General features: G+C 33.1%; 1 protein-coding gene across 15 annotated transcripts in view; it reads left to right on the forward strand.

Annotated features, from left to right (window-relative positions):
• Ptprk (protein tyrosine phosphatase receptor type K) overlaps window positions 1-19,684 on the forward strand; it is a 522,697-nt gene that overhangs the window by 385,680 nt on the left and 117,333 nt on the right. For all 15 annotated transcript variants that reach the window (XM_078019195.1, XM_078019197.1, XM_078019198.1 and 12 more), the window contains exons 8-10: window positions 12,284-12,586; window positions 17,767-17,876; window positions 19,220-19,421. In XM_078019195.1, coding sequence (XP_077875321.1) covers window positions 12,284-12,586; window positions 17,767-17,876; window positions 19,220-19,421 — 615 coding nt within the window. The remainder of the gene's footprint in view (window positions 1-12,283; window positions 12,587-17,766; window positions 17,877-19,219; window positions 19,422-19,684) is intronic.

The raw sequence follows: 19,684 nt of genomic DNA on the forward strand, positions 1-19,684 counted from the left end.
TTAATCTTCCCTATGGTTATTAAGTGTATAGATGTTCATTATTTTTTTCTGGGCACTCTGAGACCTTAAAATAGTATGCATAAAATGTATAGTTAGCACTTTAATCATTTTGAAGTTGACAGCATTCATAAACCAGATTTGGTTATGAATTTTATGTTCACTACGTTATTTGCCAACTTCAAAATGACCATATTTATTCTAGTAATTAAAAAAATTGTCATCATTCCTTTATCTCCAGAGATTGTGAATCTTCAGTTTTAATATGGGCTCAGATTTTCCAGGTAGAACGCGTTATGGGGTTCATTATTCTTATCTCTGTCAATTTCCTAATTTACAAATGAGCTGAAGCAATTAATCCTTGCAAGTTGCCTGTATTAATTATAGTCCAAGGCAGGTTTCCTTGCAGTTTTGTAATTCCTTTTGTCACATTTTCACTGTGTTTACCTTCTCAGCTTGATGCTTATTGACGTGCTGATTCATGTTTTAGTGCACTAGATAGGTTTTATTCATCTAGAGGAATGAGTATAAAGAGGTCACACCTTATAATCACACTAGCACATTTCTAGTATGTGCAGGCCATATATCTCCTTTTAATTTAATCTCTGAAAATTGTACAGGGATTTCTGCAGGTAAGCTGTATAAATCGATAAAATTTATAATCAAGGCTGTCTAATCTCTAAACCTAATATAAAACTTTGCAACTATTGATTACATGTGAAGGATCCGCAAGCTGTTAATCACCCATGAAAGCATAGAAAAATGGTGGCTTCAGAAAAGGAAATAGACAAATAATCATCATCCCTGCAGTCCTTATCTTTCTTCCTGTTCTCCTGAAGCAAGCATGTTACCAGGCACTTATATTTATAAAATCAAATGACACGTTGAAGTGTATCAGTAGCCATGATCACTTCTGAAGCTTACGTGGTACAGTTTGCTCCTGTTATACTTTAGAAACTTTTTCCTTTCATCAGATATGTAATCAAAAGCAATTCAGTCTATTTAATAAGTTTCTAGAAGGAAAGAAAGGAGGACCTAAGCTGAAGTAATAAAATCATAATCATTCTAAGAAACAAAATGCAAGGTATATTCTTGAAATATCATTGTAATGTTATTCTTATTGTTAATCTTTGGATTTGGGGAGAAGCATAAAGTAGTCTTCACTTAAAGAGAGTCCTCCTAACATTTCATTAAATAATATACTTTATAATGATTTTCCTAATTTAAATGGACTGACTTGTGCAAAGACAGCTGTAAAATGTTTACGAAAGAGTTGTATAATTGAGAAAAGGGAATTATTTTGTATCTAAGTACTGTTAAAAGTTGTTTGAATAATATGTATAATATATATTTAAATACATTTATATATATATATATTTAAATACATATATATACATATATATAAATGTATTTTATTCAAGGTGGTGTGCTGGTGCATGCCTGTAGTCCCAATGGCTTGGGAGGCTGAGGCAGGAGGATCACAAGTTCAAAGTCAGCCTCAGCAATTTAGCAAGGCCCCAAGTAACTCATGGAGACCCTGTCTTTAAATAAAATATTTTAAAAAGGGCTCAGGATGTGGCTCAGTGATTAAGTTCTCCTGAGTCCAATCTTCAGTACACAAAAAAACTATTTTTCTGTCAGTCCCATTCATTCATAAATAAAAAAATTTAAACCACATTACAGATTGGCTTTTATATACCCTTACAAACCCATATTGATATAAAAATTAAAATATTTTAACAAATGATATGTTACAGTGGTGGAGCAGTTACTGATAAGTGACTTTCTCAATTGTTATACACTAGTAAAAGGTATTGACATGTCTTATTGATCATGGAATTGTTATTATATTCCAACACATTAGTTTTTGTGAAGAAATTAACCTCCCTTCAAAGAGCATTTAGAAAATACAGGCAAAAAATTCATCTATTAAAAAGTTGTGTTTTAAACAAATAACAGAAAACAACCATGTCTGCCACATGTCAGTACTTAGTGGATGTTTCTTATTATTAAAGACAGAATCCTAAATAGCATGTGCCAGCTTAGCACAACCTTTTTTTTTAGTAGAGAAATAAATGATTTACAACATTGTACGTACTCTTCTGTGTTGATATCACTGACATAATCTTCATGTAAATATTAAGATGATTTATAGTGTCTTATATGAAGAATTTAGGCATTAACTGTTGCATCAGTCTCATTTGTGGCACAGGGAACACATGTGGATGATGCTCATGGGATGTTTGGCCAGGACCCACTGATGAGCTTGGTTGGCTCACAGATCTGCTGGTTGGTGACTGTTGGTTCCAGATGCTTGCACAACTTAGTTCCATGCCACGTGTGGCTCATATTTTAGTATGTGAATATACTACAATATTCTAGTAGATGTGTGAGCACAGAACTTTTTGAGATATTGGATGGAAGCTAGCTCACTTACCTTTGCTTCATTCTGTTAAGCAAAGAAGATACAAGGAAATGCCAAAGTCACAGGATTTGTGATAGAACCATTTCTTTGATGTGACCAATCACAAAGTTATGTGGCTAACAGTGTTAATACAAGAAGAGATGAATTGGCATCATTGTAAATTCAACATAGGAGAACTGGATTTTTACATTCTGTCTTCATTAGCTCTGAAGATTAAAACCCATTAAAAGTGTCTGCTTTATTGTTCAAAAGATTGAATTGTCCAAGCAGATACTATGTATAGGCCAACACTGTTTGGCCTACAGAATATTTGTCTCATTTTTCAAAACAAATGAAGAGATGGGTGATTGATTAATTGACTGAAGAGATTTTAAAAAGCATTAAAAAAAATCTTCTTTAAGAATTTTGTCATTGCTGTATACAACTCTTCCAAAGACACCTTGCATATTATGCTACATAGTATGAAGCTTCACATATCATATTTTAAAGGACTACATACAAATTCTCTATCATTTTTGTATCTGTGATTTAATGCTATTGCTAAATATTTTAAAGAAAATATTTAGCTTGCTTCCACAGGTGTAGATTATACTCATTTTCTTCTATAAAATAAGAATTTTTTATTCTCCATTTTCTCCTAGCACAGAAAATATCTTAAGTTTCGTTTATATAACACGTAAATTTAATGTGCTATATCAGATTAGTCAAAGTGAATTCATTGATTATAATTATGTGTTTCTTCCCAATGCACTGTAATATCATTACATAAAATTATAACTTAGAAACATTAGAAAGTACCAAAATTTCAGTTGCCCATGCTTTGAGAATTAGATCCCATGAGAAGATGTGCTTTGGAAATATTCTTTGGAAAAAATATCATCTTTGACTTGTTCTTTTTTATTTCTTATGTCACTTTGGTTGTATTATTCTTTAAAAATAAAACTATTTCCTTGGCATTATTGTACAGAGAATCTGCATGTTAATTTCATTAGAATTATCTATTGAACTTCAGAAAGACTCTGGAGAGAGTGGCAATGACTTGCTTTGGCTTAATGTAATGATGTGCTTAGTATGGTTCTGATGGCACTGCGTAAATATTACTGGAACTCTGTGGGAAAGCTGAGTGAGCCATGTACCCTCTGTCACTGAACATCCCCCGAGTCCAAGCATGTCACTTCAGGAACTCAGCCAGAAAGCCAAAAGAACTGACAGTTGGCTTGTGATTATTCCTGGTCCTGAGGCTCCCTCATGTTACAGTACTAATCAAGTCATCTCTTCAGCTTACCATTAACTCAATTTGACCCATGGGAGCATGGATGAAATCTATTTGGCATTACTAATGATGCCATAACATTGAAACGATGTGAAATGTAAAAGCTTGATTATCCTCAATCCCACCATGAGAAAAGAATAACAATACAAAGTACCTAAATCTAAAAGGCAGTGTCTTCCAAAGATCTTAAGTTGTTCTTTTTCCAAGGTATGGCACCATGTTCCACACTTTTTATTTATTCGTTTAAATTCACGTGTGTTCAGAAATTTCATCTGAATTTTTTTTATTATTTTTTTTATTTCACACTAGCAAATATTTTTTCTGACAGTCAGATAATTCACTTTCCTTGCATTTGTTTCGATAAATGGAATGGAAATTGTGTTTTGCAGTCAGCTTCTAAGATTTCTGATGAAAAGATAGCCAGGAGCAAGACGCTGCTGTCATGCTTCAGTGTTCTTAGTCTGTGTACATTTTTGACAAGATCTTTCTTTTTTTTATTCCCTTGGCTTGTGCTTTGGGATATCTTCTATTTTTCTCTGACTGACAGCTGGATAATAAGTTTTATCATTAAAAACTGATTCTAGGGAAATATGATCCCTGCCCTCCATTCTCTTGTAGCTGCTAAAGCTTTTATTTTCACAACTCTTTCAGAATAACTGGAGATTATCACTACAAAAGGACATGGATATTGACCTATCCTGTCACGTGTTGTTTAGCAACCAAAAAAAAAAAAATGAATTCTTTTATTTGTTATCTAGAAGTCCTTATTAAATCTTCCTGCTATTGAGAGGTGACTCAGAGTCAAAGGCTCTGTACATGCTGCCTTTTTTACTTTTCTTAACCTTTAGAGAATTATTAAGTAGTTCTTCATTTCCCCATCAGGTTGGGTTAAACGTTCGACATATAAAATTATTGTAAGCATAAATCCCATGCTTTATCTATTTAGAATTTAAGTAAAGGCAGCAATATGTCACTTCTTTATTTACCTACAAATTATGTAATAACAACTAAAGATCTGAATGAAAAATTTCTCTCATTTTGTTTTTATTTCATCTTGATTTCACACTGGCTTATCTCACTATGCCCAGAAAGAAATAGAAGGACGGTAAAAGGCTAAACTAGTAAACTTTGCTGATCAACATTTGGCAGAGAAGGTAACCCCATCTAAAGATGACATTTCTCATTCTGTGTTTTTGTAGATTTTTTTGTTTGTTTGTTTGTTTGTTTGTTTTAATTTAGTAAGTAATCGTTTCTCTAGGATTTACTGGAAAAGAATGAGGGGAAGAGAGCTTTATGCTAATTTCCTTTGACATATGTTTGCAGGGCACATAAGTCAGCTGGAGAGTCATCAGCTAATGAGCAGAATGAGAAAAGGACTGGATTTCTTCTAGTTCCAGTCCTCTGGTATGAAAGTTCCCAATGTCCCCCCCTCCCACTTCCCCTGTTCTTCAAGTATGATATGTCATAACACATGCAGCCTTCAGCTTTTTTAATTCCTCTGCTCAGTCTTCATGTCTTAGAGTTTTTCCAGTCTGAACCTCTAGGTCTATAATTTAGGAGAAAGTAGGATGACCGTGTGTACTTGAACAAAGACTACCAACAAGTAGAACCATCAGAGAAAGCTTGACTTCGTGGTGTATATTTTATGATCTTTATCTTTGAGATGTTCTTGATTCACAAATCTCCAATATGAAGTTAAATTATTCTCCATCTTCACTATCTTATACAGTTCAGCATTATTGTACAGAGTAAAGAAACCATGGTGGTGAGTTCTACAAAATACTTTCATACTCCTTAGTTTGAATTCTTACTTTTTATTAAGCAGTCCTTTGGTTCTTTCCTTTTGAAACATACACTCACACAACCATATTGAGACATTTAGTAAAATGTATTTTCCCTCTGATAGCAAAAGGGATGCAATAATTTTAAGAATATGTAGCTAAACTATGTTTGATACAAGGTTAGGTTAATAAATCTTAAAATGTATAACAGAAGCAAATATTATTATTAAAAATGCAGGACCAATTTAACAGAAGGGAACAAAATTTAAGCTGAAGTCAGATCTAGAACTAGTCTCCACAGCATTTTAAATGAGGATTCCAGCATTAACTGTTCACAGAATTTTTTCCAGTTACTATTGTAGGCAGATATATATATATATATATATATATATATATATATATATATATATACAACTTTTTGAAAGCTCTTTAATTAATCCTATATTATAATCTCCAAAAATTTTACCAAGTAAAGAATAAAACCATTCAGGATGCTTTCCTCATATGAAAATTAATTTGGGTTTCTATTCCTAGGTATTCGTATTCTGTGTGTTTGAGGTGTCCAGTGCCAGTCATAATACACAACGTGTTCACAATATGCCCAATATTTGAAAAGACAAGTACATGGAGTATACTTACGGGCAGTTTGTTTTACCACTCTGAGCCTCCCATTTTTTGCCAAATGTTTATTCAGGGATTTATTGGGTCAAACTCAATTCTAGGAACTGAGGTTGTAAATATTTTTTAAATTCTCTTAATATTACTGAAGTAACATTACTTAATTAGCATAATCACTTTAATTGAATATATAATTAAGAGATTAGACTTTATGATTTCCATGGTTTCTTGATCTCTCATTGATGAAATGTAAGAGATATCTATAGAGTAGGGGTAGAACTATAGAGAAAGTTTATTAGCACATACAATAGATCAAATTTCTGGGCTATAGAAAATACCTAATTGTCCTGAGAGTAAACAAACTATTACATTCACGTTCTAAACCAATGTGAATGTATCATCATGCCTAAAGCTATTTGGTGAGGTTGTGTTTCTTCTGTGTCTGCTTGTGTGGCAAAGGGTGCCAGGAGTAGAAGTGAAGGTGGGGAATGCCTCTGCAGTGGGGGCTCAGAAAACATTCTAGAAACTGTCCAGGAGAACCTGCAAATCGTGGTCCAGATGTTAGACTGGGATGCCTCCTGACAGCACCCACAGTGTGTAAGAAGGAATACTGACTTAACAGTCTAAAAATCTGGTTTCTGATACTGGCGTCTATTGTTGAATTAATGGGTCTCTGGAAAAATCTATTGGCTTTCCTTAGAATTCTTTTTTTTTCATCTATAAAATGTGACAGGGTAGAATTAAAGTAGGCACTAGATTTTATCCAGCTCTCTCTGCTTTCGGGTATTTGTAATGTGACATGTACTTAACAGCATCTTCCCTTTCCTGCTCACAAGCTCACTCTCCTGTTCTCTGGTATGCACTGTCCATTACTCTTTCTCTCCACTACTTTTCTCCTCTCTCCATCCCCCCACCCCCGTCTCCTGCTCACTGTCATCTTCCCTCTACTTCTTTTTGTATCTGAGATGGACCAATACCTCCTTTTAGACCTCTTTTTTTCCTCCCAGAATGTTCCATAAGTAATTTAACACGGACATGAGTCTAAATACAGCATATTTGTTTTGCTTTCTAAACTAGGACACTGTCAAATTGATCTTTGTATTCTTAGGTCTTAGTACATGCCCTCTTGGCCAGCAGAAAGCAATAAGGAAATAATACTGAATTACTGGATCATTTTATCTCTCAGTCAGTGTCTCTTCATGATTTCTCTCTTTCATTTAAGAGCACCATAATTTTCTCAGCCATTCAGTCTGAACACATTAACTATATTGTATCCACTCACATATTTCAAATCCAGGTAGCCACCAAGTGTTTCAATTTTTCTTCCACATGAGTGGCTCCTATTCTGTCTATTCCTGTTCTCTCCCTCCTTGCATAACCCCTAATTCTTCCCTAACACAATGAAATCTTTTGATTTCTCTACCTCAGTGTCTCTACACTTGACACAGCCTCCAGATTAATCTTTCAAACACAGCTCTTTGACTGTTAATTTCCTTCTGAGACACCCTCATTGACTTCCCATAGTCTATTAGATCATCAAATTCAATCTCTTACCTTGACATCCGAAGTTTGCTCAATCTTTGCTACATTTCTCTTGTAAGATACAGCCAAAAAATGGGCTTATATAGGTTTTTGTTTTCCAGTCATTTTTTTTTTTACATTTGTATCCATCTTGTTTTACCTGCTTTTGTATTATTTACCCAAATTGTGTTGGAGATCTTGTCTTTGTATACTGAGGCATAATACAAATATCCCCGCCATTTGACAGGTAGGAGTTATTTCTCCCTCTTGGATTGGTATAACATTTTCCATTTATATATCACTTATATCAAACACACACATGAGAGAGAGAGAGAGAGAGAGAGAGAGAGAGAGAGAGAGAGAGAGAGAATGCATTAGTTTTTTTTCTTTTTCTTGTTTTAACATTTAAACAAGGAAATGGTGAGCTCTTTGAGGTCTAATACAGTGTTTTGCTTCAGTGCCTTCTATAAGCTTAGTATTCTTTCTAGACAATCTATTTGATCTAAACATTTTATATGATCACTCGTTGCAGTAAGGTTCTTTCTTTGCTGTGTTTCTGATGAAATTTTGCCATATAACTCTTTTAAAGTCCTTGTTTTTCTTCAAATTTTATTTTAGCAGAGAAGGAAGTGCACCAGAGAGAGTACTGTTAGATAAAATCATGTGTATGGGATACTCAATAAAATGAAAAGGAAAGTCAAAAAGTTGAAAAGGAGAAAAATATTAGACAAATGCAAAACATTGGACCCATAGTATTTTCCAAACAATATCTTTCTGCTCTCAGTTATTCTATTCAATCTCAATTCAAATAATTTTTCTCAGAGAAAGTTAAAATTGTAGTTTATGTATTATATCACAATAAAATGCATTTATTGGTGAAGCATTAGAAATGTGTGTTAAAATGAGGGATTTAAGAAATTTTATTTATACAACAACCTAGTTGCCCTTCAATACATGAACAAATAAAGAATATCTGGTACATATACACAGTGGTATATTACTCAGCCATGAGGAAGAATGAGATTATGACATTTACCAGTAAATAGATGGAACTGGAAACTATGATGCTAAGTGAAATAAGCCAATAGCAAAAAAAAAAAAAAAAAAAAAAAACAAATGTCAAATGTTCTGTCTAATATGTAGATGCTAACACACAATGGGGCTCCGTGGGTGAGTTGGGGAAGAACAGAAGTTCACTGGAGTAGACAAAGGAGAATGAAGAGAAGGGAGAGGGATGAGTATAAGAAAGAAAGAATGAATTGATCATAACTTTCCTATGTTCTTATATGAATAAGAGACCAGTGTAACCTTTCATCATGTACAACCACAAGAATGGGAAGTATTCCATGTATGTATGTGTCAAAACACATTCTAATGTCAATTCACAATAACTAAACTGTGGAACTACCCTAGGTGCCCTTCAATATATGAATGGATAAAGAAACTTTAGTATGTATACACAATGGAATATTTCTCTGCATTAAAAGAGAATGAAATTATGGCATTTTCAGGTACATGGATGATGGTAGAGAATATCTAAAGAAAGCCAATCCCAAAAGCCAAAGATTGAATGTTCTCTTTGATAAGTAAAAGCTTATACATAATGGGGTGGGGTGGGGCATGGGAAAAATGGAGGAAATGTGATCAGGCAAAGAGGAGGGAGGGGGCATGGAGGCAGGAAAGATGGTGGAATGAGATGGACATCATTACCCTAGGTACATGTATGACTGCACATATCATGAAAAGCTACATCATGTGCAATCAGAAAAATGAAAAATTGTGCTGCAATTGTGTACAATGAATCAAAATGTATTCTGCTGCATATATAGCTAATTAGAGTAAATACATTTTTAAAACAATGTAAAATTTTTAAAAAGATTTCATTGCGATCTTTGATAAAATTTTCCTTGAATGGATTTCAGAGTAGTAGATTTCATATCAAGTTAATACTGTTTATAAAAACCCATATGCATATTATCACCCTATATTAAACATAATAGTCTCCATATGAGGTAGAAAGTTAAGACCTTATCATATGGGTTTGTGACTATATATACATTTATATGTATGTATCTATATAAATATATATACACTATATATATATATATGCACACACTATATATATATTATATTATATACTATATATGCATCCATACATACACACATATGCTTATTTTTATTGTAGAAGTAAAAACAAACTTATACAAACATACAAACGCACACTGCACTTGAGAAGGCTATACCTCAATAAAAGCTGAGAAAAGGTTAAAAGGCACATTCTAATTAGTAGAAAATATAATTAAAGGGTAACTCTTAATCCTCTGTGTATATGTGTTTACTTTGTAACTATGTTTCTAAATATTAGTGTAAGATGAGAATGCAATTAAGTTTAAAGCCGTATTTTAGAGGCAACCAGGCAGTTGGCTGGATTTGTTTGATCCATGGAGAGAAGTACCAATTACAAGAAACATTTTTACTTTATTGAAAGATTTGCATCTCAGAAAAATATTTCTTTCCCAAACTCTTTTTTTAACATGAGTTAATATAGTATTGATAACTGAAATTAACGTAATAGTTTATATATACATATAGGATTAATAAAGCCATTTTTCCTGATTTTAAATGAGTTTTTAATATAACTCACTCTTATTGTGAAAGTAAGCAACATTTAAAAACATAAAACAAAAATTTCAAAGTGAGCCCTATACATTTTCCCCATGATAGGTAATAATAAAACTGTTGCTGACTTTTAGATATATAGGATGTGAGAATATAGAGCTACACATTTTTATTATACAGATGTATGTATGCTTTTAAAATTGTATTAGACTGTGAAAAAAGTAAAAACTGAGTAGTGACACAAACTGTAAAGACTGGTAAAAGGATGAAAACTCAGAAGTAGAGAAATGTACAGGAAGGAAAAATGTCAGATTCAAAATGATGGCTCTGTGAAAACAAACATATAAATGCTAGATCAAAAACATAATGAAGAGTTGTTTTACTGGTGTTTTCTGTCACTGCTGTTTGGGAGTTGTTCATTCAGATATTCATGGCAAATCTTACCTTCTCATTCTGGATGCCTGTATGCACCATCTAAATGTGGCCACTGAATAGGGTCTGGCTTTAACCTAGCAGCAGCCAAGTCACAATTTGTCAGGAAATTTAAGGTTATTATAGTTATAACTGCCCGATTAGCTCATGCAAGTAATATTAATAGTCGCATCTTCAATATAACATGACTGAATTGAAAATATCATCACTTCACTCTTCTACCCAGTTGGAAAAATGTTAGCCTAAAGTTAGACATATAAAGCAGTTTCACACAATAGTTAGAAAGCCTCTTTTTTCCAGCCTATCTATATGCTTAAGGTAGTATGTGAAATAACAGTGGAGAGGCTAGGTGTTGTAAGTAGTCCTAAGATTGGCAAACAGCATTTAAAACCCAAGTATTAGATTATATCAAAGTTTAAACTGCATGTATGTATGGAGATTTTTGAAGTTTTGTGATCTTCAATTAAATGGCAACGAGAGTTTATTTCAGATTCTACGTTAAGTACATTGAACCAGATTCCCAGTTTGTGCTTACCATCTGTGTAGCACACTGATTACTTTTACAGAACTGAGATTCTGATCTGAAAAATATAAATGTATAAAAACACCCAAGTAGGACTTTTTAGTATTTTTTTTTCTTTTTTACCCTCCTGATTTCCATTTAACAAGAGAGTTGACTATCCTTAGTATGATAAGGGAGGCAGTAGCAATGCCCTGACCTTGGTCTTCACCTTTAGTTTTGTCAAATCAATGTATTAAAGTTTCTCTGTGTGTTGGTTTCTTTACTGTGTAGACTTTGCCATGGCCATGACTTTCATAGAGTAATTATTTTGATTAAGTTAGACGATTAAAGTTAGTCTTGCATGAGGAAAGAATACACTTGGGAATCAGTGAGGGATGGACTCCAATCTTCAGAGTGTTCCGTCCTGCCAGCATTTTCCAGTTGAATAGAAATTCACTTCCCAATTTGGTTTGTATGACAGTGAATGGGTTGTTAGAACTGAGTGTTTTCTAGAAAAAGTCAGAAGGAGATCAAGAAGAAGAGAAGACAATGTTAATATCCACATGTATTCTTGTAGTTTTTCTCAGATTTTTTTTTGCTTTGATGAACAACATCATTACTGAAATAATTAATGTTAATTAATATCTGTGTCATTTTTTGGTAAATGGTAGTTTAGTGTTACAATTAGACTAATTAGTATACACCGTAGCTTAGTGACATGACAAATCATAGAGCAGAACATGTTGACTCTTATCCATTATGATATATTAGTTAATTCACTTGCTCTATAATGACAATAGAGGAGAACAACAAGGAAAGGGGGAGGAACAACAGCAACAACAATAAAGGCATTGTGGCTGCGTTTCCAGGTTTTTGTTTTTCTGACAAATTTTAAGGATTGTTGTCATTTTACATTTTCTTTCTTATTGGAAAATCATATTTTCTGATTGAAACTTTTGAGAATAAGACAATGAATAAATTCAATAAGTGCAAATAAAATATGACTTCCACTTTTGCTGAATTTGCATATGCTGGATTATGCACAGAGTTTTTCTTTTCTCAGATCATGTATGGTAAAATTGACAGCTGTCTGAAACTTTGTCTTGTTTTTTCAGAGCCTATGCGCACCCCAAAGACTCTGAAGATTGCCGAGATACAAGCAAGACGCATTGCCGTGGACTGGGAATCCTTGGGTTACAACATTACTCGCTGCCACACTTTTAATGTCACTATCTGCTACCATTATTTTCGTGGTCACAATGAAAGTAAGGCAGACTGTTTGGACATGGACCCCAAAGCCCCTCAGCATGTTGTGAACCATCTGCCACCTTATACCAACGTCAGCCTCAAGATGATCCTTACCAATCCAGAAGGAAGAAAGGAGAGTGAAGAGACAATTATTCAAACTGATGAAGATGGTATGCTGACATTTCATTCTGTTTAAAAGAGAGAATCATATAACAGGAATATTTTAATTTTTTACAATATTCCCTAGATTACTGAATATTAAATTGGACTCTAAAATCTGCTAAGTTCTCTTCCCTTCATTACAGATTTTGGAATTTTGCACTTTACAAGCCATTAGTACCTCTTCTGTTTTTCTAATATTTGAAAACAAGTGTTGCCTATTCCATTTATTCATCAATGACCTATATGAGCCTAACTATAAAATAGGCCTCAGCTCATGTCTTTAAGTCTCAATAAAGGCCCTTGTATGATGTTGGCAGCTTCTCATCCTTTATGTATCTTATTATTATCCACATAACTGAACTGCACTTTGTCCCATTTCTGAATATTTAAGTGATAGGGACAAATATTTATATTAATATTATAAGATGTCCACACCTGCTTTAGCAGTATTTTCATGATCATTAATGTAAATAATGAATGCATTTTCTGGTTCAACAAAATTATACACAAAAAGTCTACACATGGCAATATTTTAATAATAATACATTCTTTTTTGTATAAGACATTTCATTTCAAAATTTCATTTTATGAATGAAGGCATGTAGGCTTAAAGCCTGATCTTTAGTGAACTGAGACAAAGATAAACTTGGAATCAAGAATCGTGGACTTTAAATACTGGCTTTAGTCCCTCTGTATCCTCACTGAGTCCTTTTACCTCTCTAGTTGTCCACTCTCATCTCTAAATCAGGTTTAATCAAGTGTTCTGGAAGATTCCATCTCCTCCTAAAACCTTGCTTGAATAGCTTGACAGTAGGGCATTTTTGTTTAGGTTTCAGAAAAGTGGTTGTATGTTAAAGCCAGGAGTTCCCAACTTCCCTCAAGTTCTGAACTTTAGGCTCAGATGTCCCTATTGGAGCTTGCCAAGTATGAGATTGCCATAAAGTAGGTTAATATCCTGTAGTTTCGAGAAATAATGATTATTTCAAGCTCTTTCAATCCGAAAAGGGGAATTTTCAACCCTGTTTTGTCCTGTTGTTTTATTATAATAAACAGAAGTGAGACCCTTTTCCCACATTTAGCTCAGACTTTGAAGGAAACAGTAAACACAGTCCAAACACTATGTGTAGAGTCATTATCATATTACCAAAATTTCAGAGAAGGCTGAGACTTATTTATGATGAATGTACTCTGACATGTTTGAGGTAATCAAACATGACCATCTCAGCTATTATGTTTAAATTTTTCCTAACCAAAGTGGCAGAGTGCCCTAAAACATAAACACGAAATCTCTCACTACTAACCCATGCATCACAAAGACACACTCACACACACACACATACACATACACACACACACACACACACACACACACACACACACACACACCCTCAACATTCATATATGCAAAACCAGAATGGTTAAGAGTGATTGATTCATAGATAAATAATAAAAATAGGAAGTCTAAGCATGGGTTCAAAAGCTCTGTAAAATCTCTCTCTCTTACAAAGTAGGATAAATGCTATGACACTTGGGTCACACTAGACATTTTGTAATCCATGTTTTTAGTAATTAGAGAGTACTCACATGTTTTATTGCTGCACTTAAAAGCATGATTTCTTAATTGGTGATTTTAGACTCAGTTCCATGAGTTATATGCTTTTCTTAGCCAATCATCCTTTACCAATATAATTGATCTTGATGGTATTGTCTAGTATGGTTTGTTAGTTTGCCTATCCCGTAAACAAAAGAATGCAGCCAGGCTTTTATAATCTTTTTCATGTTGCATTATTTTTAAAAACTAAGTGTATTTTTGAGCACACAGAAAACTATATTAATAATCAGGGAATGAATTGCTATAGAAACTTCCCCAAATTAATTAAAATATACTGTGTTGTTTACTTTATCCAGAAATAGTCTTGTAAAAGTAAAATAATATTACTTTTTCTAATTCAGTATTATTTTCAGACCTGATACTTTGCATAATTTTTACTAGTTTAATAATTTTAATTTTTGTATTATTACTTCATAGTGCAGTCATAGAGTATTTTTTTCCTTTTTGTTTTATATATAATATTTAAAGATTATGTGCAAACTTATACGAGGTATTTGTAAGTAGCTAAGTTTTCAAGTGTTGCCCATATGAGCTGTGTTTTTACATAGAATGTTTGATGTGTCTTAATGTTCCTAACGGGGGAAGAATATCTAAATTATAACCCATTGTTGCAAAGATCGATGGATTATGATGATCTGATTAAGTCGGTCTTACTAAATTATTGCTGCCCTATATACATAGAAAAAGAATAAATTATCAACCATGCAATAAAAGGGTATAATTATATGAAAAGAATTCTGTGGACATCTATAAATCATGAGAGCAAAGCTAGAATGATTTCCCACCAGAACCCTAAGGTAGAATTTATATTTAATTTATTGCACACGTTTTTTTAATGCATGGGCAGAATTTTTTGTATGAGGTTTTGTTTTCATTTTTTATTCCAGCTTTCATGAAAATCAATATTATGAAGTCAGCTCAGCAAAAAGCCTGGTTTGAGGACCTTTTTTGAGAATACAAAGCTATTTTTAAATGCACATTTATTAGATTTTTAAAGGCTATCATGCTTATTTAATATAACCTTGTCCCACCCATATTTCATCTTTTCATTCTTTTCCATTTTTAGGGTTATATTTTAAAGGACTTTCTTATTTAAAAAAAAAAATTAGCTGAAACAGCTCTCATATAAATCACAAGCAGAGGAACAAAAGTCAGCATTCTGTCTCTATTAAAAGTTGTTGATGTGGAAATGTGAACTGACATTCCCTGCAATCTGTAGACTGTCATGCAGTAGCTTTAGTAACTTTTTGCTGTTTTTACATAAGTCATAAGTGGGTGGAGACATTGCCTGTGCATATAGACTTTGTCTTCATTCAAATGGAGACAATTAATGAATACAATTGTTCAGTGCCCACACCTCAGTCCCACATCTTAATGTATGTGCTATAGTTCACCCAAGTGTAGCTTTCTTCACCCACTCTGCTAATCCAAGTAAAAATCAGTAATATGCACTTTTTATACATAATTTTCTCATACACTTTCCCTGTAGGTACTTGAAACAAATTCTGATGACCAAGGAGAACATGTATGAGAAGGGCATAGAAATAAAAATATCGTAGGGTAGCTATTGTCCGATTTCTCCCTCTTTCAATGCAGAATTCTGTAAACATTTTAAATCATTCCTAGTTGGGAACAATTTGAAATACACCCATGCCATTTTATATTATTTACAGGCCAAATTGCATTAAGTCAACCTAGCCATTTATCATTATAATGCCATCAAATGCACACTTCCTCATTATTTGGGCTTTTCCCCTCCACGTCCTCCCATCTGCCACCTTCTCTGAGAGATAGGTAAAGATGAAGAAATACCTTTTCCTCAATTGCAGTCATAACCTATGGCATTTGAGTAGAATGGAAACAACGATTATTCACTTGGAAAACAAACCAGTGCCCATGGCAGCTTCAGCAGTTGCCACAGGTTGCAGTGTGCCTGTTGTAGCCCCCTTACCCTGACAGGATAAGTTGTCTGCACTGATGATATGGGCTGGAGACAGCGAATGGCTTTAGTTCACAGATACAAGATGTGTCTCCCAAAGTTTAGCACTGGCATTTTTCTGTTTACTATGGGTTTCTTTCCTTTATGAATTTATTAATAAGTGCCAAATTATGTTTTCTGTCTCAGAGGTCATAGCATCATTCATAGGCTCCTTGTAGATTGAAATAAATCTTACCCCTGTGACACATTCAGGATTTCTTGATGCTACTAACCACAAAGCAATGCATTTCCTTTGATCCAATGATTTTTAATTTATTTCAATCCTCACAAAATTGCTCTGTACTTTGAAACGGCATTTGTAGATAATGTCATGTGTGAAGTTCAGTGAAACGTTAGATTAAGGGAAAATATTAATTAAAAATCATACTTGTTCAATATTGGGATGATATTTTCAAAAGGAAGCAAGACTTTAAGCCAAGTACTCCAGATAGTATGTATTTTAAACATTAGCAGAGGTGAAATATGGATATTTGCATGACTAGATAGTAGTTAAGTATTTAGTATTTATAAAAGGAACGTACACAACAGCAGAAGTCTCTTGTGTTTTGGCAACAGAAGTCAAGGCATCATTCAGCATTGCCACTGGGTTTTGCCATTTATATGACATACCCAAATAAGGATTTGATTGGCAGCTCTTCAAATCTAATCAGACCTGGGGACACTTCAAAAGTCATGATACAAGGGTAGGGTTTGTGGCTCAGTGTTAGAGTGCTTGTCTGTCATATGTGAAGCTCTGGCTTAGATTCTTAACATCATTACAAAAAAACAAACAAACAAACAACAACAACAACAACAAAAAGCCAAATAAAAGAAAAATACACATACCCCCAATCCAAACAAAATTAAAATAAAATGAATTCTTATACAAATTTTTAAGTCCTAAATTGTTTTGGTGTTATAAACTGCTTTGATTTTTAACTATGAAAAATTAAATTTCATTTAAAAGACTCAAGAAATGACACTTGAACCTATTCATCCTGAACAACTGTTTTTAAATTTGCAAAAAAAAAAAAATCCTGTCTTTTTATAACTATAAAGAGTTTAATAATTATAGCAATAAAAATCAGGGTGATTATTAATGGGCATTCCAATTCTGTGCTGTGTGATTTGCTTCTCAGTCCAAAGAGTGTTAATTATTATTATAATTCATTATTATATGAACTTTGTTTATGGAGACTCTTTGGGGGATTAGTATAATCTTCAAAAAATCTTTCAGGGAAATATAGCTCTGTTCTTGAAACGAATTACAAATAAGATGTTCATGTTATTAGAGGTATGCAAGAGAGAAAACTAGACTACATAATTTATGCAACTCTCTAAGGCAATGGAATATTCTTTTGAATAAAAATAACTTTGCATTTCTATATTTTTATCTTAGAAACTTACAGTCTAATTTTAAGTTCCTATATACTAAAGTCAAGTCAGAAAACTGGTTATATAGCTTACTTTATTTATGGTCACATATTTGTTTGTTTTAATTTATATTTCTTTATAATTTTGTATATCAAGTTTACATGATTTACTTTTTCTATTTCTGATGCGAGTATTCTTATAACTCCGAATATCTGTGTTTTTAGTTCCTGGGCCTGTCCCCGTCAAATCTCTTCAAGGAACATCCTTTGAAAACAAGATCTTCTTGAACTGGAAAGAACCTTTGGATCCTAATGGAATCATCACTCAATATGAGGTAGTGAGAGAATGAGGAAATTTAACTGAAATGTGGATGGGAGGAATAGGAGGGAGAAACAAAGGAAAAAGTTAGAGGGAAAATAATGGAAAAGAAGTGAGGATGAGAATTAATAATTTTTAAATCTTTTAAGTAAATTCTAGTTTTTTGTTTCTGTTTTAGGGAAGCATAGTTGTTGTCAACAGACTTACTGATGGTTATAATGAATCGTCATACAAAAAAAAAACCCTTGTTTTTCTACAATTAAGAAACTCATTTCACACTGTTTTAGGAGATGTTACTGAATATCAGTAGTTTCAGTGTAAGAAATTAGTGCCCAATAAAACAAATTATAAACCTGTTCAATACCTTCTTTGCAAATTTGAATATAAATCATTGTATTTTCAAATATTAAGAGAAGAAAGGAAAGGATAATATCAATTGCACAAATGTGTAGTGCTATTTCTGTATAGTCAATGTTGATTATAGACTAAATTCTAAAATTTCTGGTGACTGCAGAATGAAGCAAGACTCACTAACAGAGTCTTCATACTTGAATACTGCTTTCATGGAATGTGTTATATATCTTGGACAAAGTATAAAATGATGTTAATAATGTACATATCTTAAGTACTTTATGTGTTTCATACACATTAAAGTAAGGTGCATGTGGTGGCATATGCCTTTGATCTCAGAAGCTCAGGTAGCAGGACTGCAAGTTCAAAGCCAGCCTCAGCAATTTAGCGAGGCCCTACACAACTTATGGAAAGGTTCTCAAAATTAAAAAGAGCTGAGATGTGGCTCAGTGGTTAAGTGTCCCTGGGTTCAGTCCCTGATACCATTAAAGTATGTAACTACAAAGTTCTGTATGTATGCATGCATATTTAAATGTCATTACACATTAATAAGTTAATACTTATTATTTTATTTTTTGATGGAAGAAAATACTTATACATTTATTGTCAGATAAAAATCTAGTATATCTTATTAATGCATAGATGATTTATAGATGTAAACAGAATGAAAAAAGGGGGTTATTCACAGTTTATCATGACTTGTAGTGGACATCTAATAGGAAACATATGTTTTATGATTTCCAACAATCTTTTTATTGCATATTGTAGCAAGTAATAAGCAAGTGCTCATTAAAAGAATAAATTAAGCTTCCCATAGAAAGCAAATGTGATGTTATTATCCACACTAGCAATGGTGTCTGATAACACATTTTTCGACCTAAACGGGCATTATGTAATAAGATTTAAAATGGAAATGTCCTTGAACTGTTGATTCTACTTCTTTAACTTAATTTACTTAAATCTCTATTTCAGTTATATCCTCATATGATAATGCATTTCTTAAAACAGGTCAGTTATAGCAGCATACGATCATTTGATCCTGCAGTTCCAGTGGCTGGACCTCCCCAGACAGTGTCCAATTTATGGAATAGCACACACCATGTCTTTATGCATCTCCACCCTGGAACTACCTATCAGTTTTTCATAAGAGCCAGCACAGTCAAAGGCTTTGGGCCAGCCACTTCCATCAACGTGACCACCAATATCTCAGGTATACAATGAAAAATGTGCAAATAGTATATATTGCACTCTTGCTTTGTAATAGCATGATCTGGAGATTCATATGTCCACTGTGTTATTCATCTCACTTTTTGAATCTTTAATATGTTTATGCATGATTATATTTATGCATGATTGAAAACACTTTAAAGAATCATTTAAATACAAATTATTGTTTATATGTCCAATTACAAACACTTTTCACTTTTAATTGACAGTGTTTTTTTTTAAAATTACAATATATTTTTATTAACA

Source organism: Ictidomys tridecemlineatus, chromosome 8 (assembly GCF_052094955.1).
Source record: "Ictidomys tridecemlineatus isolate mIctTri1 chromosome 8, mIctTri1.hap1, whole genome shotgun sequence".
In the NCBI taxonomy this organism is placed as follows: Eukaryota; Metazoa; Chordata; class Mammalia; order Rodentia; family Sciuridae; genus Ictidomys; species Ictidomys tridecemlineatus.